Source organism: Hipposideros armiger, unplaced genomic scaffold (assembly GCF_001890085.2).
Source record: "Hipposideros armiger isolate ML-2016 unplaced genomic scaffold, ASM189008v1 scaffold_15, whole genome shotgun sequence".
NCBI lineage: Eukaryota > Metazoa > Chordata > Mammalia > Chiroptera > Hipposideridae > Hipposideros > Hipposideros armiger.
Genome location: NW_017731365.1, coordinates 1838479 through 1862138, shown reverse-complemented (window position 1 = coordinate 1862138; position 23660 = coordinate 1838479). Strand labels below are relative to the sequence as shown.

Genomic DNA, 23660 nt, shown 5'->3' with positions numbered 1-23660 from the left:
TTGTGAGGGATAGGATTGGCTCTTCCATCTCACAAGTTTGCCGACCCCTGGTCTATGCCATTAACTGAGATGAGAGCAGGACTCAGGAGAAAGAACACCAGGTTTGGAAGACAAGGTTTTAAAATTTGAATTTGAATTAAAGATTTTGAATTCAATTTTGAATGAGTTTGTTTTAGGTTGCTTAATAAATGCCATCTGGTGGAGCTGTCAGGGAAGCAGCTGGATCTTCAGTCCAGCCCTGCATGGAGATGGTGCAGGCTAGATACAGATGAGGTAGCTGTGACTGAGTGGCAGCTGCGGGTCACGGACTGCCCAGAGACAGTCTACAGAGTGAAAAGATGCAGCCTCCCTGTAGAACAGCGAAAAGCCACTGTACAGGGTTTACTGACCACATAAAGCCACCGAACCAAAGGCAAGGTCACAGTAGAGGCCCCGGCCTTCCTTACCTGCTTTCCTTTGAGAAAGACCATTCCCTTCACTTTGGAATCGATATCCTCACCCAGTTGCTCCTTAAGTTCTTTCCAAGCATAACTAATGTTTGGCATTTCAATTGAACACTGCAAGATTATGGTCACAAAGCCCTATGGATGAAAGGGGAACAAAATTAAAGTCTAAAAAACAAACCTAACTGATAAACATCTGCCCTCATGCTTCTAAAATATTTCTGAAAAAGTTCTTCCTAATAAGATATACCTCCCCCAACCACCACACAAATTAGAACAAGTAAAACTGAGGAACTTTGAATAAGATTGCTGGATTGTGCCAATGTCAATTACCCAGTTCAGATATTATAGTTTTGCAAAATGTTACCATTGGGGAACACTGGGAAAAGGGTACATGGGAATCTCTCTATATTATTTCTTACAACTACATGTGAACCTACAATTATCTCAAAATTTCAAAACAAAGGAAACACCTTCTAAAGTCTCTAGGTATTCTGGATAAATGTATTATACACATTTGTATGTGTATGTATTATTTTAGGATTTAAAAAATTGAGATATAATTCACATACCATAAAATTCACCATTTTAAAGTATACGATTCAAGAGTTTTTAGTGTGTTCACAAAATTGGTAACCATCACCACTATCTAAAATTCCAGAACATTTCATCACCCTAAGAAGAATCCCCATGCCCATTAGCAGTCACTGCCATCCCCCTCTTCACTGGAACACTGGCAACCACTAATCTACTTTGTGTCTCTCTGGATTTGTTGACATCTACCTTCATGCAACAGTTACAACTGGGAAGTTTAAATGGAACACTTTCTAATCCTGCTCAAACTCCAAATTATAAAGCATCAGAAATTTCACAGGGACCCTCACCGCACTTGAGTTGATCAAGGAGCGCTGGTCTACTGATGTGGCACCTGAAATATGTGCCAGTGCTGCTGCCAGGGCTTCCACGGCCCCCTTCTCCTCTATCAGTTTCTCAGCTGTCTGCTTAAAGTGACTAATGGCAGTGGGAGGCACAGAGTCCAAAAGCCTACGGTTTGATTAAGAGTATATTTGTTAGGAGAAAAGAATAGGAGAAGTGGACAGATTTCACTTTCAAAACGGCATCTCAAGGTAAATCAGTAACTTTCAGACCACATCTTTAATATGCCTAATGCATCATTTTGATGCAATGTATACAATCATCACATTCCTTTTATTGTATCTAGTTTATCACAAAAAAAAAAAAAAAAGTTTTACCCTAAGGAAATAATAAGACAGATATTTACAAGTTCATCCCAGTGTTATAGCATTCTAAAATGGAACACTTACAAATCAGATTAAAATCATACAAGAAGTCACTATTATCTTGGTGTTAATAAATTTCACATCTCAAAGTTGAAACATCACCCATGACAAGGATGGGCAAGGCTATGCCCAACAGCCTGTTTTGGCAGGGCTGCCCCTCTCAAGACCATATCTCACACCACCAGCACCATTTTTGTCTCTTTTCTGCTTCCTAACCATCTAATTTCCTTAACTGGCATTATAAAAAAACATCTGCAGAATGCTTAAAGCAAAGCACGCCATGCTAAAATAAATTTGAAAAATGCTGAGTTAAATTCTTTACATTTGCAGAACTTTCCCAAGCTATTAACATGCTAATATCCAACCTTTCTTTTTGATCATGAAATCCCCCAGTCTATTTTTTTTTTCAATTGGGAAATTGGGGAAGGGAACCAGCCAAGTTGTTGTTCTTCAATCTTAGTTGTAGAAGGCACCAGTCACCATCTGGCTGCCCGTCAGCAGCTTGTGGTCTCTTAAGCTCAAGGTGCTGTGTTCGATCTTAGTTGCGGGTGTGCATAACCACCATCCCATGAGGGAGTCGAACCAGCAGCCTTGTTGTTAAGAGCGCACGCTCTATCTATTGAGCCATCCAGGCAGCAGCTCAGCTCAAGGTGCCAAGTTCAGTGTTACTTGTGGGTGGGTGTAGCCACCATCCCATGTGGGAGTCGAACCAGCAGCCTTGTTCAGAGCACATGCTCTATCCACTTAGCCATCCACTTAGCCTTCCGGGTGGCAGCTCAGCTCAAGGTGCCAAGTTCAGTCTTAGTTACGGGAGGGTACAGCCCACCATCGAACAGGCAATCTTATTGTTACACCAGCTGAGCCATCCTGCCACCTGTTGGCAGCTCAGCTCGGGCGCAGCATCACTGGCCCATGTGGGAATTGAACCAGCGGCCCTGTTGCTCAGAGCTCTCACTTGTAAGCAAGCTCTTAACCGAGTCACTCGGTCGGCCCTCCCCCCCGTCTATTTTTTTAAACAGCATGTCGTATATTTACAATAGTAATTCTGGAAAACACTAAAAATGATGCTGTTTCTAGTCCTATGCAGGGAACATTTGGAAAATTTCACAATGCAACTCCACTTACCCCCTGGAATACACACTACACAGCCAGGGATGCCAAACAGCTACATATCCTTCAATTTGTAGGATAATCCCACACAATAAAAAATTTTCTTGTTTCCAATGACAACGACCTCCAATGACAAACATTGTTAATCTAATCCTCATTATCTAGATATTTACTATAATTCTAAGAAATAATCAACTCTCATTCTTGATTAATGAAGATTTGGAATATAATCTGTGATCCAGGGGCCGGCCGAGTGGCGCGTTGGTTAAGAACTGGCTTGGGACACCAGAGGGCCCCGGTTTGGATCCCACATATGAGGGCCAGTGACACTGCCCTCTACAGTTAAGATGCTGAACAACAGCTCAACCTGGAGCTGGGCTGCTGTGGGTCGCCAGCGACGGCGTAGGCTGCAGCCCCTGCTGCAGTGAGTTGCCATGGGCTACCGTGTGTAGCCAGCAGCCAGCGTGAGCGGCCGTCCAGAAGCTGGCGACTGATCTGCCTCGCCCGGGAAGAGCGCAATGATGGTGCCAACTTGGGCCAGTGAAGCAACGTCCTTCACAACTAGACTGAAGAACAAAAGGACAGCAACTTATCTGTTCCCTTTCCCCCAATTCCCCAGTGCTGTTCCCATCCCCCAATTCCCCAATAAAAAAAATCTTAAAAAAAAAAAAAATCCAATGTAATCAATCTCCAGATGGGAAGCACCTACACCACATCTAAGATACAGTTCCTTCAACTGCCCAAGACAAATCAAGCTATTAACAGTGGTTCCCTCTGGTGAACAGATTGCGTAAGCATGAGTAGAAATGAGGATTTTTACTTTGTATAATTTTATTTCAGCGGTCTGAGCGCTTTTACAACAACCAGGTTATAAATTATTTTAAATAATGAATAAAGAAAATAAATTTTAAAAGGCCAAGGCTCAAAGACATGCAATAAACAGAATAAGCACTAAAATAGACCACAGTGGTAGTAGGAACATACCTGATGGCATCTTTGCTGGAAGCTTTTATTATCTCTGTTGCAGAAGGAACACCTATTCGTTTAAATTTAATTCCCTACAAGAAAATGAACATAGTTAAATGCACAACATGGCCATCAGTTGTTTCCACTGAGATTAATAGTTCTCTAATTTTTTTATTTACCAAACTTATTTATATATATTTATAAACTTTTTGAGAATGGTTTTAGATTTACAGAGTTCCTATATACCATGCACTAAGTTCCTTATTGTTATTACAATGGTACATTCATCATAACTAAGAAACCCACATTGATACATTACTATGAACTGAACTCCAGAGGCGATTAGAAGCTCACTAGTTTTTCTACTAATATCCTTCTTATGTTCCAATATCCAACCCAGGATATATTATATGCAGTCATGTCTTCTCAGTCTCCTGTGACCTGTGGCAGTTTGTCTTTCCTTGTTTTTCATGACCTGGACGGCTTTAAGAAATCCTGGTCGGGTATTTTGTAGACTATCCCTCAACATGAGGCTGTCTGATACTTTTTACATGCTTAGCCTGGAGTTAAGAGTTTTAAGAAAGAAGACCAGAGGAGAATACCTCTTATCAGAGGTACATGCTTATCACTGATGTCAACCATGATTACCTGGCCAGGTACTGTTTGCCGCTTTCTGCACTATAAAGTTGTCCCCCGACCCCAATTCCTGTTCTATTCTTTGTAAACAAGTCACTGATTGCGGTCCACTCAAGGAGAGATTAAGCTCCACCTCCTGGAGGATGAAGTACCTAAGTAAGAATTTCCTTTTTGTTTTGTTTCAGGCGCACAAACATAGTGATCAGACATTTACACAACTCACAAAGTGATGACCCCAACAAGTCTACTACCCACCCGACACTGTAGTCATTAGAACATTACTGACTCTACTCCCCATGCTGCATTACACATCCCCGTGACTATTTTTTTTTAATTATAGTTGACATTCAATACATAAGAATTTCTTTACAAAAGACTTCTGTAAGGAAAATTAGTCTCTTCTCCCCCATTTTAAAATTTATCCTTCATGCATTCCCATCCTTTTGGTTTTCAAGCAATTCCTATAACCCCCTAATCTGTGCTTAAATATTTTAGATGTGTTCATGTTATCAGTCTGAAAACTGCCTTTCAAATATAAAAACAATCCTTATAGTTATAAATATGAAAACAAAACCATTGCTTTCAAATGCAGTTATTTCAAAAAGGGCTTTATATCGTAGAATAATATATAAAACATGTATCTAACAACAAGCTTTCAGTCATGGTCCCATGCTGGAGGTAAAAATAATTGAAAGCCAATAAAAAAATGTAATAAGGAAACCAAAGAATGATTTAGAACTCAACATTTGCTGAATAGGGCTAAGAAATTAACTTACCGCCCTTTGCTCCACTTGTGATAACTGATACTCTTCCTTGTGCTGGTAAAAACAGATGCAAACCCCTGTCCTTCCAGCTCTACCCGTTCGCCCTGAACGATGAATGTAGGACTCCACATCCTATTGAAGTAAAATATGTGAGTGACACTGTGACACTGAACAACAAGGAGAGCTGAGCAATCTACACAGGCAAGTGGGTGGTTACATATACCAGGGATGTAAGGAGGTTCCTTAGCATTTCAATTTAAATTAAATATCTGACAATTTTTAAAAACCTCTAGAACAATGTCCTCTATCCTGTGGACAAATCTGCAAACGCATCTAAATAGTGCTGTCCAATAGAACCATAATACGTAGTTTCAATCTTTAATTTCCTAGACACCACACTAATAAGTAAAAAAGTTAAATTACTTTTAATATTATTTTATTTAACTCAATATACCCAAAAGTTTTATCAATTCAATATGCTATCTATATAAAACAAGCTATCGAGTAAGATATTTTCTTTTTTCATGTCTTCAAAATCCAGTGTGTATAATAAAAAGTTTAAAATAAAAAACCCTCCAATGTGTATTTTATAGTTATAGCACATGTCGATTCAGACTAGGTACATTCCAAGTGTTCACAGCTACATGTGGCTGTGGCTATCACATTGGACAGCAAAGGTCTGCAGGCTCATTTAAACTGTCTAGGCCACACACTTATGAGACTTCCTTTATAAGAACTGATGACTTCATAGTAATCAGGTATTTTTTCCATCATTGTAAACAACCTTTAATCCTGAGGGATTTGCTAGTTTGGGGGAGGTTACAGGGTCTTCACGCTTGAAGTGATGGAAGCAGGCTCCTTCAGACCAACTTTTATTTATGTACTGTCCACACCACAAAAACTATCATTCAGGGCCCTCCCTGAGAGGTTCCCATCTCCCACAAACCCATGCCATTTCAGCCACAGAGGATGTTAACTACAGGCCTTTTCTCCTTTCTCTATCTTCTAGCTCATGAGTTCATCTATCCTTCCCCCACCCCACGTAAGTCTTACATATGTTCAAAGTCCAGTTCAAAAATCACACTATCTCCATGAAGCCTTACAGGACTCCCCTCTTAACTAGAAGTGATCTTCCCAACCTCTGGCCACTGACCACACTTGCACTAAACTGTCAGTTCTGAGGGGAGTGCCTCACAATAAATTTTTAAAAATCACCCTTAACATCCTAGCATTCAAGAGACTGCTATTATTAATCACATGAAAGTAAATGACACAACTTCCATTTTGTTTTAGTGCCCAAAAGAAACAACAAAATAAAATCAAAGTATAAGCTACTTACCTTTGGAGGAGAACTCTGTATAACCAGGTCAACCTCAGGGATGTCTAACCCACGTGCAGCAACATTGGTTGCCACCAAAACTCCAAAATCACCGTTTCTAAAGCCTTTCAGGGTGATTTCCCTTTGCTTCTGTGGAATGTCGCCATGTAAAGACTGGGCATCCTGCCAAAGAAATAAACTGGCCTAAGAATACCACATCCAACAAACCAGGTACTTTTTAAATCCTGTAAAAGACATTCATATTTTGGTGATACTTCTGCTGAATATAATACAAAGGGGAAAACACGTGTCTTACATGGACAAACCTCAAAACTATTTTCAATCCTTGGTCATTAAATCAATTGTACCCAACTACACTGACAAGGTAAAAACACCAGATAAGAGTGATCAAATCTACTTTGCTGGTGTAACCTTGGGTTTGAGCCACCTTTTCCTTATCTGAGAGGAGACTGACAGATTAGGTGAGCTCTAACATGTATACTCTGATTATTTATTAAAAGATGCATCTTCCCAGGGCCGGCTGAGTGGCTCAGTTGGTTAAGAGCTCGCTCAAGAGTTTGAGCTCTGAGCAACAGCGGTTCGAGTCCAGCCTGAGCTGAGCAGCCGCTGAGCTGCCAACAGGTAGCAGGATGGCTCAGCTAAAAAAAAACACAAAAACAACAAAAAAAAAACTTTCCTTCAAAAGATGCATCTTCCCTAAAGGAAACGGAGAGGAAGGACCAACCTGCTTCATGGACGCATTCTGAGACAGCTCCTGGGCTTCTTTCTTGGTTTCACAGAAGATGATAGTGCGCCCTTGAAAACCACTGTACACTCGGATCACATCCCCAATAACTGCTGCTCTTTGAGTCCAGTGGCACTTGATAGCCAGATGCTTATAGGACAGGGAAAAAAAAATCAACTGAGTAAAGCCTAGCTGGAACACGAAATCACGTGCTCAACACTAATGGTACAGAAGCAATTGTTTAAGCCTGACTAGAGCAGACTGTGCCACCACTGTTTAGAGAAAAAACTAAACCATTAAAGCAGAGAGTCTTTCCCCTTTCTCCAGAGAGCCATCTGGATTCTTTATCTATTTTCTGACATAACCAGGAAAATGTAGGAAAAGAAATACCCTTCAGGTTCCTGCAGGAACTCAAATAACTGACAAGAGAAAAGTTTCTGTATGTTTTGTCCTTTCATCCACTTAAAAATGCAATCAGTAGTCAGTTACTATACACATCTGTTCCTTGGGTGAAATGTATTCATCTAGGTACAGGACCCTAAGATGAAAAACTACATCAACACAAGGCACTCAATTTCTCTGCTTCCCTCTAGTGTTTAAATTCTAGGTGTAATTTCTTTCTGTTTAGCTAAGACAGATTTTGGTTTTAAAAGATTCTGAAATCAGGCTACCAGGTGATGAAATTTAAAAAACAGATACCATTATACAACTCAAAAAGAAATTTATCTTTGCTTGGCTTTTCACACGGATTTATTATTTATCTGAAAAAAAACTTTGTATTTGCTAGTCTTAAAACTATCTGACGGAAAAATTATATACAATTTATTACTATTACTGATCCCAGCAACCAAATGAATCATTTACCTCCACAGTTATTGCCGTTTTCTGAGTCTTTTTCCCAATTAGGTCCACCTGTTCATATGTAGATTTCATGTATTTCTTAGCGACATTAAAAACCCAATGAGGGCAAGTTGCAGAAAAAAGCAACGTTTGGGGATTATCTTCTGAATCTTTGGGGGGGAAAAAAGAGTCAGTACAAATAACCCAAACAAGCCTACATATTATTCCACCTCACCCAATTCTCCCAGGGCCCATCAATACTCCACAGCAACCATTAGGCCAAGCCAGGCATTGAGGACACAAAAATGAAAGGCATAGAGGCAACAGACAAAGAAATACTGCCTAAATAATTTATGTAAAGGATCCTTGAAATAGCAAAAGCACTTTAAATTTATTTTGCTTTCTAACCATTGGCCTTTATGAAGCACAAGGGATATCTGTCCATTATAACAAAACCTACCAACTGGAAAATATCAAATCATTGCATTTTCATATATTTGAAATGGCAGTGTAAGCAGGTAGAACCCTGTTGGGAGAGCAACTTAATGTATATTGAGGAGCATGAACTATTTACCATATTTCCCCATGCATAAGATGCACCCTTTTTCGAAAAATTTGGGGTCTAAAAACTGGGTGCATCTAATACAGTGGTTGTAGATTTTTTTACTTGCATTTCCTGCTTTTTCGCGCTTGTTGTCTTTGCACTCATTGTTTGACACTTGTTACCGGTATATTACTGTAGGTTACGTTTTGCCACGTTCTGCCCAGAAATGGCTCAGAAAAGATTTTCATACAGTGCTGAATTCAAGTTAAAAGTGATCCAGTTTTCAAAAGTGAATGGAAATTGTGCTGCTGGACGTAAGTCTGGTCCTCCTCCAACTTGTCTTGGAGAAAACAGTCCAAGACTAGCTACGGGAAGAAGAAACCCTACTGAAAACGCCATGGCAGAAGAAGTGATTCATCATCAGACACAGATGAGGACAAGCTAATGGTTGGCAGTTTTGACAGTGATGAGTTGTATGAATTTTATGATGAATAAAACTTGAGTTCTATAACTTTGTGTAATACATTTTTTTTCAAATTTCAGGCCCCAAAATTAAGGTACGTTTTATATATGGGAGCGTCTTATACATGGAAAACTACGGTACACCTTTCAACTCAGTAATTTCACTTCTACCCTAAAGAATTCAAATACTGTGGTGTGAAAGGAAGCCATCTGCACAAAAACGTCTGTGAGTGGAATTACTTATATTATCTAAAAATTAAAATACATACATGGAATTAAATCATGGTACACAACCACTTCATGATTATGCCAAATTTTTAAATGTACATTAAGGTTATAATTAACACATACACAAATAGCATGAAGTCAGGATGAAATATACCAAAAGCGAAGTACACTAAACTGGTAGATATGAAATTTTCCTTTTACTTTCCCAAATTTCCCCTATTGTATTGGGGTGTCGGAAAAGTCGTGACGTATTTTTTCTGGTTTTCGTTGCAAAAATGAGTCATGACTTTTCCGACAACCCAATAGTTACGTGATAAATCATGATTTTTTTAAAAAAAATTCTAGTACTCCTGAATAAAATAAGTCACCTCCCAATTTCCCAAGGCATCATATAACTCTTATTGGGTCGTCAGGAAAGTCATGACGCATTTTTGCATTGAAAAACAAAAAAAAATACGTCTTGTATTTCCTGACGACCCAATAGAAGACTACTTAATCACCACCCTTCCTCTGATCTTTTATCAGTTCCTTGAACTTGGGAGTTTACCTTTCTTGTATGCCACACATAAAATCTCTTCCACTTGATCAGCAAAGCCCATATCCAACATCTGGTCAACTTCATCCAGGACCACATGCTTCAGTTTGGTGAGATCTAGCTTGCCATTCTGCAGATGGTCTTTGATACGACCTGGTGTCCCAACCAGGATGTCAATCCCATTCCGCATGCGTTCAACTATAAAGAACAGCAATAAAACACGCTGGGTTTTTAAGTCCTTTTATTAGTCTGGGATACTGATTAAATATGTTTATTCTAAAATATTTATTAATTATACATATAAGGTAACATGCTGAGTATTAAAGATAAAAATACTCAAGGCACTCCTTGATCTAGTGGAAAAAACATGTGACAGTCCAGTGTATTATGTGACATAATAGAAAAATGCACCAGTGGATGGTAGCACCAGGAAATGACTTCTTGGCTAGTGGAAAGTTTTAAGGTTTCACAAAGTGAGAATAAGAATCTCAAAGAAATAGCAACTTTCTATAAGGTAAGGTTTAGGTAGAATGAGACAAGACAGAAGGGTAAATAATACAAGAAGGTATAGAGTCATTCAGGAAAATAAGAGTTCAATATTGCTGGGATGAGATGGTAATAACGCAGCTTTTTAGTGAGTTGCTATAGCAGTCTAGGGATACTAGGCCCTCTACATATATTAGCCAATCCAATCCTCACAACACTCCTGCAGGTTGAGTTTAGTAACCATATTTTACACATGAGCAAACTAAAGTATGGAAAAATCAAGCAGCTTGAACTTAAAAAATCACATAGCTACTCTGTGAGCAGTCTAAAATCAAATCCAGGCCTTTCTGATGCCAAAGCCTACAATCATTCCACCCAAGCTGGAAAGAAATAATCACAGCCTTGTGTGCCAATGCTAAGGCTTTTTTAATGCCTTGAATCCCTTCCTGAATTATGTACCTGCTCTACATAAAACTTCAAGGTCTTAAACTGAGAAAGTAATGGAATACTACAGCACAGGCTACATCATTTGGCCCTTGGGCCCAGAGAAAGCAAGCCTGCTGGCAGCAAAAATGAATCAAGGATGCAAGAGGAGGCAGAGACCCAAAGTCCTTGACAGATAAAAAGAGTAACCTTGAATTCTGACTTTCTAGTTCCAACAGCCCAACTGGACTCTGTCCTCTTGGGTTCATTAAGATATCTGTGCAGTCTTTAGATCAACACAGAAAATATACCATTCTTAGGATTTGACACATCGTCATGTAGGACCATGTTCTTGACCATCTTTAAACAATAATAACAAAAGGAAATCACCACATGATTAGACCAGGTAAAGCTGGATATCAAGATCAGAAGAAATCCAACCAGGGCATCCAACAATGGATGGCAGGTTACTTCCCTCACTTTTGGATTTACTTACTTTGACCTCCATAGGGAGTTCCACCATAAAAACAAGCCACTGCCAACTTTTTTGTGATGTCACTGAAGTCTCTGCTTACTTGATTTGCCAACTCCCTTGTGGGCGCAAGAACCAGTACCTGAAAAGGAAAAACTAATAATTGAATTCAAAGTATTATACAGTACTTGTTCCTTAACAAATTTGGAATTCACCAGAAGATTCAATTCCTCTTAACAAGTATTTTCAAACATCTATTACATGCTTTGCAACATGCTGTGTGTGTGAAAGGATCAAAAATAAAATACGGTTCCTGACAAACCTACTCAAAAGAAAAGCTTGTGATCCTACCAATCAGAAGAAAAGTAGGTGCCCAAATGTATGCTGGTCCAGGAGGACCGCACGAGCAGGCTGAAGGAACTGGGGAAAGTTTCACGGAGCTGCTAGTACTTAAAGAACAGCATCTCAGGAAAGAAACTTGAGCAAGCAGTAATACTGCTGATATTAACATTAGTTAATAATATTTACACTTCTACTGTGTCTCAGGCTCTACTAAATGCTAAATAGGCATTATTCTCATTTAATTCCCACAAGTTATTCACCAAACAATTGTATCAAACAACTGAATTGTAATACCTACAATAACACACAATATATTTCTAAAACCAAAAGGCTAAATAAGAAGAGGCAGAGCCTAGATTAAATCCAGGCAGTCGGGCTCTAAAACCTGTGGTCTGAACCTCTACACCACAATGAATTTGAAGTAGATTGGAAGTCAGACAAGTAAGGCTGGGCCCACAGGGTGAGGGTGTTTGAATCCTTGAGCAGCCTAACTTTGATCCAACAGGACATACAACACGAAACCACTACAGATCCACAAGTAGGGTAACAGCACGACACAAATATGATTTAAGAACAACCTGATACATTCATCCAACAGATATTTACTGAACATCTACTAAGTGCCAGGTGGTATTCTAGGTGCTAGAATAATTCATTTACTACCATATATGTTAAAAGCAGTAAACAAATAAATTAATGGGCATGGACATGAAGGCCAGTAAGCAGTGAGATGGGGCCAGAAATTCAGGTGCAAGAACCCCCAGCCAAGGTGATAACACAGGCATTTCAGTGAGGCAGGAGTCTTGGCCTCTCTGAGGGCCCCTCCTTCTATTCATGGGTCTCTAGTAAAAATCTTTTCTCGGGCTAGCAGAGTGGCTCAGCTGATTAAGAGCTCGCTTGGGAGTGCCAGCTGAGCAGCAGGGCTGTGGTTTGGATCCCACATTGAGGGCCATTGACGCTCGCCCTCTACAGCTAAGATGATGAATAACAGCTCAACCTGGAGCTGGGCTGCTGTGTCGCCAGCAACGGTGTAGGCTGCAAGGGGGCTGCAGTGGGCTGCCATGAGCTACGTGAGTGGCTGGCAGCCAGCATGAGCGGCAGGCAGCCGGTGTGAGCTGCCGGGAGCTCCTGTGAGTGGCCGACCAATGACCGGCGACCGATTGCCTCACCCGGGAAGAACACAATGATCATACCAACATAGGGCAGCGAAGTGACGTCCTCCACAACTAGACTGAAGAACAAAAACAGCAATTTGTCTGTCTGTTCCCCTTCCCCGATTCCCCAACTCTGTTTCCCCTCCCCCCAATTCCCCAATAAAATCTTTTAAAAAAAAGAAAAAGTTTCTCCATTTTTAGCAAAAATAGTCAAAGACACTTAACAAACCTGTGAGCCCCAGGAACATCTAATAGTTTGAAAAGAATATGATGGGGCCCCGAGTGGCGCGATGGTTAAGAGCTGGCTTGGGACGCCAGAGGGCCCCGGTTTGGATCCCACATATGAGGGCCAGTGACACTGCCCTCTACAGTTAAGATGCTGAACAACAGTCAACCTAGAGCTAGGCTGCCGTGAGTCGCCGGCGACGGCACAGGCTGCAGTGAAGCTGCAGTGGGTTGCCATGGGCTACTGTGTGTAGCCAGCAGCCAGCAACTTGTCTGTTCCCCTTCCCCCAATTCCCCAGCGCTGTTCCCATCCCCCCAATTCCCCAATAAAAATCTTTAAAAAAAAAGAAAAGAATATGATGAGCAATACAGGTGATCACCACCATGGGACAGATTACAATATTTAAATATATAGGATGTGTGACCAACACTCTTAAAAGAACTACCCTTATTAAACAATATAAGCTATAATTTTTAAAAAATTACCCTGGTTTATCTGTAGGTCAAGATGTATACAGTAAATACCCAAAAAGACTTTAAGGAGAACCCAATAAAAAAACAATAGGGTATGCAATCATGCCCAAGAGATGTATTTTCCTATAAGGATCTGGAACCGTTGAGGTCCTTGTTAAAGCTAGTTACCTGAGGGGCACGGCCTCTCTTCCGGTCTTGCATTTCTCCCAGAAGTTTTTCAATCAAAGGAATGGCAAAGGAGAATGTCTTCCCAGTTCCTGTCCGCGCCTGCGCAATTAAATCCTTTCCACTATAGACATGGTGAAATGTCTTTGCTTGTATAGGAAACAGGAAGGTCACTCCACGGGCTGTAAATAGATTAACCATTATCTGACACTGCAGTTTTTAAAATACCAGCCATATGGGAGGACCCAAGCATCCCCTTGCTTCTGATCCTGCAGAATTAGGAAATTCTACCTTCTGAGTCAACATCTACAAAGTCACGTTCAAATATATTCTAGTAGTGAAGAATCTGCTTGACTGAAAAGTATCAACAAACTTTAAAGCACCAAATTATAGTAAATAGTTATTTTAAGAGAGTAAGTCACTTGTCATGAAATCTCATCCATAGGTCAGTATAAGCCTGAAAATCAGGTGCTTTGCAGTACAGGCTGTACCATACTTGTTCAGAAAACACCTTGTTGAGCATCTGTGACTACCGAGCTCATTCACAGGCACACTGCTAAGGTGAGTTCTAAGCCAGGCTGCTATCATTAGTCTAGAGATGCCTCAAGAAGGAGAAGAGGTTAAAGAAAGAAAATACTAACATGACATCAACTATTTAATTGCAGCGGCACTATCAATCATTACTTCTGAATATACATATTGTATTGAATCAATTTTAACCATCTGTTTAAGAGGCAGCAAAGAATCATCACTAGTGTAGTTCTATATTGAATATATAGATCTACTTCAATTATTTGGTTGCATACATTGTCCTCCAATAAAAACATGTCCTAATTCATCTCAACAAAAACAGTGGAGTGTTTCCAAATAATATTCTAAATTATACAATATTTCCAAGAATATTACCTTTGAGAAGTTTAATAGTTTCTTCAGATATGGGAAAATTAGAGAAAGCTCCTTCTTTTTGTTCCACAGTTATTTCCTATCAAGCAAAGAACCACAAAAAAAAAAGAAGAAGAAATCAATAACTTTAACCCTACAGTTAATAGAGAAGTCTTTTGAGAAACAAAAGAACCTATTTTAAAAACCTCTCTTCCCAATCAACCAAAAAGACACTTGGAATCTAAATCAAGATCTGAAAAGGAAATATATTGTAATAATCTATAAAACCCTAACAAAAGAAAAATCTGTAGCAAATATATACTGCACATATACTATGTGTGGCTAGTGAAGGCAGATTTAATCTCAACATACTATTAAACAGGTCATCAGCCCTTTTCCACAGCAACATTCTCATATGCATCCATAGAAAATAAGGAACAAACATTCATGATAAAGTGGTTAGTGGCATTATTTAATAGTAAAAGATGTGTATGCCCAACAGAAGAATAATTATGTGAATTTCTAAGTATTTATATGATGATTATGTAGCCATGAAAAAGATTTAATATTTTTATTTAATAATAAAGAAAATAAGTATGTAAAATTAAATATTTAACAAAAGTGGGCAAAATGCTTATATAAAAGTAGGAATGGCACAATACAAGATTGCATATAGTACAATCCTAATCTGGTTTAAAGTAGTTGCATATGTAAAAAGTACTGTAAGGAAACATCAAAATTCAACAGGTTACCTCTATACCTGATAAGTATTTAACCTTTAGTGAATTACTGAATGCAGAAATTCCAGGGAGCCTTCTGATAAATTCTGTATTTCCTAAATTCTCTGGATCACATACTTTTATAATGGGGGGGGGGGGAATGTTAATGTTGATCACCACCTACACCAAACAAAATTATTTATTGGAATTAGGGTTTTTCTTTGATGACTGGGTTTCTGAAAGGTAACAGAATTAGCTTCCAATGCAGACATTTAATCATCCTGTTCAACTCAAATTAATGGCCTAAACAAAGAGATTTATGTGCAATCCAGCAAATACCTTTTCAGTGGTACCACTTAATCATGATTTGTTTGGTGAAATCCCTCAGAGGGAAGCTAGGGCCTATTTGCAAGACTATATCCCTCCTGTTGATTCCTGACATGCAAATAGGTTGTAAGGAGAGATTTTCCCCAAACAAACAGGTCTGCTTACTTCCAAAGGAGGCATTCTGACACTATGCTCAAAGGATCCCCCATGAAGTTCTGATATATCAGATTTCCTCCCATTATTAAATAATATGCAGCAATTACCTACTTATTTATCTGAAACAAAAGATACATTCTACTTATTTAAACTTTACCTTTTATCTGAAACAACAACAAAAGATACATTCTACATATTTAAACTTTACCTGCTCTAACTCACTGTTACTTTCTTCACTGGCAGCTTCCTTGGAGTTGGAGTCAGGTCCAGAATGAAAGATCCCATTCTTCAGTTTGGGGCTTTTCTCTCCCATATCTCCATTCATTTCCTTTTCTTTCTTCAGTTTGGGGCTTTTCTCTCCAATTTCTCCATTCACTTCCTTTTGTTTCTTCATCTTCTTGGGTTTAGGCGCACCTATTTCTTCTTCAGAAGGCTCATTTTTTTTTGCTTTTTTGGTTTTAGAAGCAACACCTTTCTTTTCAGTGGGCTCCTTTGGCTTTTTTACACTTTTGGTTTCAGGAGAAATAATGTCGTCTTGAAGTGGCTCCCCTTTCTTTTTTGCCTTTTTGGATTTAGGAGTATTCATGTCAACTTCAGAAGGCCCTGCATTCTTAACTTTTTTGGCTTTGGGGGAAACAACTTCTTTTTCTTCTGCTGCCTCTTCAGATTTTGCCTTCTTTTTTCTACCTTTCTAAAAAAAAAAAATGAATAAAATACAAACATTGAAAAGAGAATCTTATTCATTTGTATAATACATCAATTTTGGATTATTACAAGGTCACATAATTAAAAGAACACAATGTGGGGGTATTTTTCACCATCCGTACTCTCACCTTACAATAAGGCAAAAATCAAACAGTATGCTTTTTAGCATTATTTCTTAGCTATATGGGGTTAAGTACATATCAGTAATTTCATTAGCTTGGAAGAGAATGCCTCTTGGTAATTATTCAATTCATTCTGGTCAAACAAGTTGTAAAACTGAATTTTCTCAAGGGATTTGGGGTGGCTCGTGGGATGCTCCAACAGGCTCTAAACTAAATACACTATAGCAAGCAATCAAATACAGTTTAATTCTGATAGATTAACAGGTCATATATGTCCACAGATAGATGTTAAGCAGACTTCTTTGCGAGAATTCCTGTACAGGTAAAACAAGAATGCATAATATCTCCCTTGCCTATCTCACAAGTGCAAAAGAATTTACATAGAGACACGTTTTGAACGAAAAAGCTATAAAAACCAACAACCTATCACTCCATGTGTAAAAAAGATGTACCTAACTTGAAGAAGAAGAAAAAAAAGTTACAAGTAAGTGGAATGAGTGAAACCTCAAAACCAAACCAGGCTATGGTTCCTACCTGAAATGTCTGACTTGTCCACTTTTCATATTACTAAAAACTTAATATTACTGAAAACAATTAGGCAGATGTTGCAGCCTGTTAAAAATCTCTCTGGAAGAGCCGCAGCACAATCCCGGAAGTACAAACTATTACACTGAGCTGAAATGTGCCTCCCTGAAACTTCAGGCCTGGCCTCTGCTCTCAAATCATGGATGAAGGGTAACCTCTCCCACATAACCTGTCCTTCAGACACCTGAAAAATAATCTGGTCCCCCACCCAAGACTTCAGTTCTTTCATCCCTTGGTTCCACTAAATGAGAGTGGATTTCCCATCCCCCATGGTCTCTTTTGGAAAACAACTGAGTTTGGTTATGTCCCTCCTAATCTGAGCATCCCACAACTGAATACTGATGCAGAGCAGATAAAGCATTAGTGATGCAGAGCAGGTAAAGCAGGACCACTTCCTCACCATCTTTGAAGACAAGCCTGTGCTGCTTCTGCTTCCTACACCACCAAAAATATTACTGTTGTAAAAACTCCCCATAAGGGCCGGCCGAGTGGCTCAGTTGGTTAAGAGCTCGCTCAAGAGTTTGAGCTCTAAGCAACAGCGGTTCGAGTCTAGCCTGAGCTGAGCAGCCGCTGAGCTGCCAACAGGTAGCAGGATGGCTCAGCTAAAAAAAAAAAACAAAAAAAAAACTCCCCATAAAAAAGACCCAGGAACAACAAGGAAAGAGAATTCTAAGTTGCATACAACACAAATTCAGAGACAATCTTTGATCCGACTGAATTTATATCACAACAGACTCAGTCACAGTTAAATCACTATCTTAAGCAACAGCAGGAGGCTGACAGCTATCAAGGTAATTTAAGGCTACTGAATTCTTCTGGCCTACCTCAAAAATATGGTGTACAGATAGCACCACAGGCGGCTTTACATTTCCACGGGTAATCTGGCCAATAAACATTAAGAGGAACTGAATTACTTCCTCTAAGGGCTGCGTACCAGAAAACAAACCGTACTTCACTTAATAAGAGTAAAAAGAGTGTCACTGCTGACGCCGCCCACGTGTACACGTACAGGTAGATGGGTTCAAGTCTCGCTTGGTCTAGTCTAAAAGTGTCAGTCCCTACCTTGACTTACAATTCCCTCCGCGAACGCACTCGCCTGGAGTTAGGTCTGAGCCTGAGCTGAGCCAAAAAGTGGGGCCTAACCGTGAACTTACAACTCTACGCACCGGGTGCGGGGCGCCCAGACTCCGAGACCACGTGGGACACCCGGCCCTCCCTCCAGTTCCGACCTGTCCGGGCCTCTCGGCCGGACCTCCCCGAGCGCGACAGCGCGCCCACAGCCCGCGGAGACCACCACTCGTGGACGCTCTTTGGCCGAGACCCACGCGGGTCTGCGCACGCGGCCGATTGGCGCTGTAACCCACGCGCTCCGAGCGGGGAACCCCTCCTCTCCCGCACCCTGCGGCCCCGCTCCTCTCAGCGCCCCGGCCTCCCGTCCTGCCCTGCTCTAGGTACCCCGGCCCTCGGTGGCACCTTCTCATTTTGCTTCCGAGGTATCTCCATTTTTCCCATGGCCGTATCAGATTCCAAATCCGCGTCACTACGGAGTTTACCCGGCATCACTCAGCACAGACTGCGTAGACCGACCGATTTCGTCCACCGCGTGGAGAAGAAGAGACCGGAGTAAGCCTCCGGCCCACCCAGCCTTCGTCACTTCCTGTGACGAAAGCCTTTCCCCCCGGAAGCAGAAATCTCCACGAAGGCAGATTCTCCACGTGGTAGTTCTTAAGCACCAGCTGTGCCCACTGCTTGGGCAGTGAATTGACTGCTTACGGCGCCTAAAGCAGAAGATCCCTACGGAACAGTAGAACTGGAAGGAACCACAAAGGTTGGCTTTGTGTTCTCGTTCAAACACTAATCAGATTCTCGCTAGTCCGGGCCCGATAAATACAGACTTGTAGCTTTTGAGTGGCGCCTGTTCGGTACTTTAGATATTGCTCGAGTTTGCAAAATCGTTTCACGCACAGACGAGCGAGATGTGTATTGATTATTTTATCAACATTGAAAGGAAGTGCCCGTATTCATAAGCCTGGTTTAGAACTAGAATTCAGTAGGGTCCGATCGTTCATTCATGCACTCAGCAAACATCCCCTAAGACTAAGTGTTCACCGTGTCACCTGCGACATATAGGGTGAGACTGGTAGGAAATAGACGAGTGTCACTTGTTCTGAAGGCAAACAGAGGCACCCAAAACTGCCTTAGGACCTAAAGGGTTTCCCAAACCACGTAGACCTCCATTAGAAAATACAAGGGCTCTTCGTTTTGAATACTTTGGACAATACACTAATTTGAGCAGTTGAGATAAAGTGGTGCATTGAATGGGCTATAATAATGTTGCTCAACTTCATCTGAGGAACTAGTAATCAAAGAATTGGGAGCCAACTTATCATAAAATCATTTTTTAAAATGGGTTGAAATCATGCCTGGCTTTGAAAACCTGCCCTATTTACTGTGATTTTGGACCTTACTTAGTCTGAACCTGAGTTTCTCATGCATGGAATGGGCGTAACAAAACCTACTTCATCGGTTGAGAAAATTAATGAATGAAAGGGATTTAGCGGAGCACCCCAGTCGGGACCCCGTCTCGTTTTGAGAGCTGTTACTTTCTGCTCTAATAATACTTCCTCTGCTGTAAACTTAAAAAAAAAAATTTAGCAGCACAATAAATGGAAGCTATTGTATTAAAACAGGCGTTTCAAGGTGTTAGAAAGACAATTCAAAATGTGATTATTTATTTTATGACAGGAAAATGCTGTTTTATTTCTGCTACTTCATAAGGTTAGTTTTTACTGCATTCTTAATGACAGTTTAAAGGAAAAATTTCGTGTTTCACAAAAATTATTTGATGTTTCAGTCTCAATTTTTTAACGTATAAATTTAGGTTAATCTACAACAGTGCTTTAACTTATACTTTGTGATATCCTTAAGCCAGGAGCCTTGATTTATCCATTGTTGTATCCTTAAGATTTCAGACGGGGGCTGGCCGAGTGCTCAGTTGGTTAAGAGCTTGCTCAAGAGTGCGAGCTCTGAGTAACAGGATCCCTGGTTGGATTCTCGGCCTGAGCTGAGCTGCCGCTGAGCTACCAACAGGTGGCAGGATGGCTCAGCTAAAAAAAAAAATTTTCAGACAGTGCCTGGCACATAGCCTGTCACTAAATGTTGATCATTAAAATGGCAATGTGGGNGGAGGATGGGGGGGAGGGGAAGGAACCCCTTGAAATAGATTTTAGCTATATACCCAGGCAGGAAAGCAATTCAGTCACCCTGGTATTAGGTTTAAGAGAAGGGGGGGAGGGGAAGGGCAAACGTGAATGCAGTCAACCAACTGATGAACAAAATGCTTAACATCTGAGATTTAAGCACTGCACTGCAGACTTTGGAGTACATAAGTGAAGGACCAGTCCCTGCCTCAAGTTGACAAATGACAGTCTGGTTGATAAACCATAGAACTCCATGATACTGCTGTGTGATACTGCTGTAAACAGTACAAGGAAATTTTTATTACCAACAGATGTTGAGCAAGAGTAAGCCCAGAACATACTAAATGGAAAACTGTTGTCAAGGCTTATAAAGTATGTAAGTTCCTTTTTAACATAGGCACAAGGCCAAAATTCTAAGAGAAAGCATGCAAAAGGCCCTTTCTGGCTCAGAGGTGCCCAAATTAATGTACTGAATCGAGTCATCAGTGTAAAACTTAGTAATAAGTAGAAAAAATGACTCACATACATTCTATAGAAATGTGAAGTTCTGCTTGAAATATTACCTATGCCAGACTAGTTTCCTCTGATGTAGATGATGTCATACATTTTCAAAAAATTAGGGGAGAATGTTTCACAAAGTATGTATATGTACATGCACACACACAGTGAATTCAAAAGTTTACACAACAGGGCCGGCCGAGTGGCTCAGTTGGTTAAGAGTGAGAACTCTGAGCAACAGGGTCACTGGTTCGATTCCCACATGGGCCTGTGAGCTGCGCCCAAGCTGAGCTGCTGCTGAGCTGCCAACAGGTGGCAGGATGGCTCAGCTGGTGAGAGCACATGCTCCTAACAAGGTTGCAGGTTCACTCCTGCATGAGATGGTGGACTACGCCTACCCGCAACTAAGATTGAACACGGCACCTTGAGCTGAGCGGCCTGAGCTGCCGACGGGCGGCCGGATGGCGACTGAACTTGGAGCTGAGCTAGCTGCGCCCTCCACAACTAAGACTGAAGGACAACAACTTGGCTGTTCCCATTCCCCAATTTCCCAACACTGTTCCTCTCCCCCAATTCTCCAATTAAAGAAAAAAACAAACAAACAAAAAAAAGTTTACACAACAAAATGTTTGCAGTAATTATCTCCCAGTGATGTGATGGGGCAGGGGTACTTTTTTCCATTTCTCTATTTTTTTTTAAATTTTCAACAATGGATATATAATACTAATATTTTAAAAATATGATTTTAAAAATTATTGTTAAGCACTACCCCCAAATACATGAAACAAAAACAATGTGAGAGAAGGCTGAAGATCAGGACACTGGGAACTAATATAAAATACTGAATGTCAACTGTAATTAAAAAATTAAAATTAAAACACCCCCCCACACACCCAAATAAATAAATAAATAACCAGAAGATCAGGGCAACTAATTCAAGTTCAAATACTTAAGTGACCACACTAGGGCAGTACACCAAACTGGAGGCTCTAAGTTGCCAAAAGGTGGTGCCATGAAGAAGTAAAGATAAGTGGCTCTATGAGGAAGAAGTAAAGATAAGTGGTAGGATGCAAGCCCCAAAGTTGAGAATTTGGTGAGGAATGTGCCCTGTCCCCCTTCTTCTTCCAAAAGATATGGAAAGCTATTACTTAATCTTGTTATTATCTACCCCACTTTCCTTGCTAATAGGGAAGACAGCCTTTAGCAAGTGGACCCCTTAAATCCATGTCCACCCTGCTAGCGTTTACCTACATGCTTATCTTTTTCACTGTCTTTCCTGAAACGTTTCAGTGGCTGGCTGTCCAAAACAAGGGCTAGGATGCCTTCCAAATAGGACTTGTGCCGTGTTTGCACCACTGCTTTCCTCATAGTGAAGATCCCAGCAACAAGAGCTACTTATCATTCATCATACTTAGACCTATATTTTACCTGACTTACGAGTAATTCATGTGCAAACAGCATGTCCAAAATCTTTCTGGGCTGGGCTGGGCTAGGTGCCCTGTGCAGAGTTCTCAAATCATTGCACTTAGTCATTGCCATGGACCTAACTTTATATGTGTCCAACTATGTCACTAGATTCTGAGCTCCTGGGGGCAGAGACTGGGCACTCCTTACCTTTGTAACACAAACATTATAGATACACAACATATTCTGACTCATTTACCTAGAAATGTAGCCCCTATTTCATCTTAGGTATAAATCCAGAGCTCATAATTATTCAAATGAGAGCGAACTGAGATTTTTGCCCCTGACATTTAGGTATAGCTATCTGGAGCCCCATTCCCCATGATCAAAGCACTCCTTTCTCAGTCTAGCACTGAGTCCTTCCTCCCAACTTGGCTTCACTGAAATCTTGCTCTTCCTGAATACTCCCCTGCAGCTTTCTCACATTTCTCGTTCCCTCACATCCCATGTACCTTGCCTGGTGTCATGTGTCCTTTTCCTCTAAACCATTTCTAAACTACTCCTTTTTCATCTTCATGTAAATGCCCTTGTCCCTATGAAGATATGTGGTATTATCACACTATACCCCTCCTAATTCAGGTAATTTACTAACTTCACCATTCACTGATATATGGACATCTGTCTTAGTCTTCCTCTCCCTCCTCACTCCTGGTTTGTCTTCATTCTAGACTTCATTGCCCATGAAAACCACCCAACACATGGCTTCTCAGTGCTTTGGCTACCCCAACTGAAATAACCTTTGCCCCCAACAGGCCCACTACCACACCCTGCACCTGTCTTCCCAACTGCTCCATTCTTGAAATCTCAAATTCAGACATCCCTCACTGACCTTCAGCCCCTTGGCCCCTTTACACTCTCCCTGCCATCAACCCCATCTTCACTTCAATCCCTAGCAGTCTGCACTCCATGGACCAGTACACTTCAATCACTTTTGCTGCATCCTTAACATTTTCACCTTGTCATCCTTTCATCTCACAGAGCAAAACCCTAATCCTGGATCAATCAACTGTCTCCCGTCTCCATTCCTACAACAGAATGCTGAGTGTTGCTATAGGAAATCATTCAATCACCGCCGCTGCTGCCACTATAAATTCAGTCTCTAAGCTGGACCCTCAAAGCTACCTGTGACCCCGTTTGCCTAGCGAGTTTTTCCCCTTGTCCTACAGTTGATAGCTCAGCATTTCTCCACTTGCCTCAAACCTCCTAGCCTACTACCTTCTCCCTTTCTGGCTCCTTCCTGTATTATTACAACTTGCTCAAATTTCCCTCATCTCCTCCCACCCCCAAAACACACACACACACACACACACACACTTCTCAACTGTAATCTCATGTCCTTTCTTCTACTCCCAGCTTTAGCTTACTTATT

At 40.7% G+C, this 23660-nt stretch overlaps 1 protein-coding gene across 2 annotated transcripts in view; it reads right to left on the bottom strand.

The window, feature by feature from the left end:
• DDX21 (DExD-box helicase 21) overlaps window positions 1–18775 on the bottom strand; it is a 27382-nt gene extending 8607 nt beyond the window's left edge. The window contains exons 1-13 of one of the 2 annotated variants that reach the window (XM_019626266.1): window positions 18603–18775; window positions 15926–16408; window positions 14540–14615; window positions 13637–13815; window positions 11298–11415; window positions 9905–10090; window positions 8148–8293; window positions 7284–7433; window positions 6560–6721; window positions 5233–5352; window positions 3839–3912; window positions 1328–1487; window positions 447–581 (exon numbers count right to left, since the gene is read on the bottom strand). In XM_019626266.1, coding sequence (XP_019481811.1) covers window positions 447–581; window positions 1328–1487; window positions 3839–3912; window positions 5233–5352; window positions 6560–6721; window positions 7284–7433; window positions 8148–8293; window positions 9905–10090; window positions 11298–11415; window positions 13637–13815; window positions 14540–14615; window positions 15926–16408; window positions 18603–18689 — 2076 coding nt within the window. In that variant the 5' untranslated portion in view covers window positions 18690–18775. Of the gene's footprint in view, window positions 1–414; window positions 582–1327; window positions 1488–3838; window positions 3913–5232; window positions 5353–6559; window positions 6722–7283; window positions 7434–8147; window positions 8294–9904; window positions 10091–11297; window positions 11416–13636; window positions 13816–14539; window positions 14616–15925; window positions 16409–18602 lie in introns of both variants that reach the window. The other variant, XM_019626275.1, reaches the window with a different exon arrangement.
• Window positions 18776–23660: the final 4885 nt, after the last annotated feature.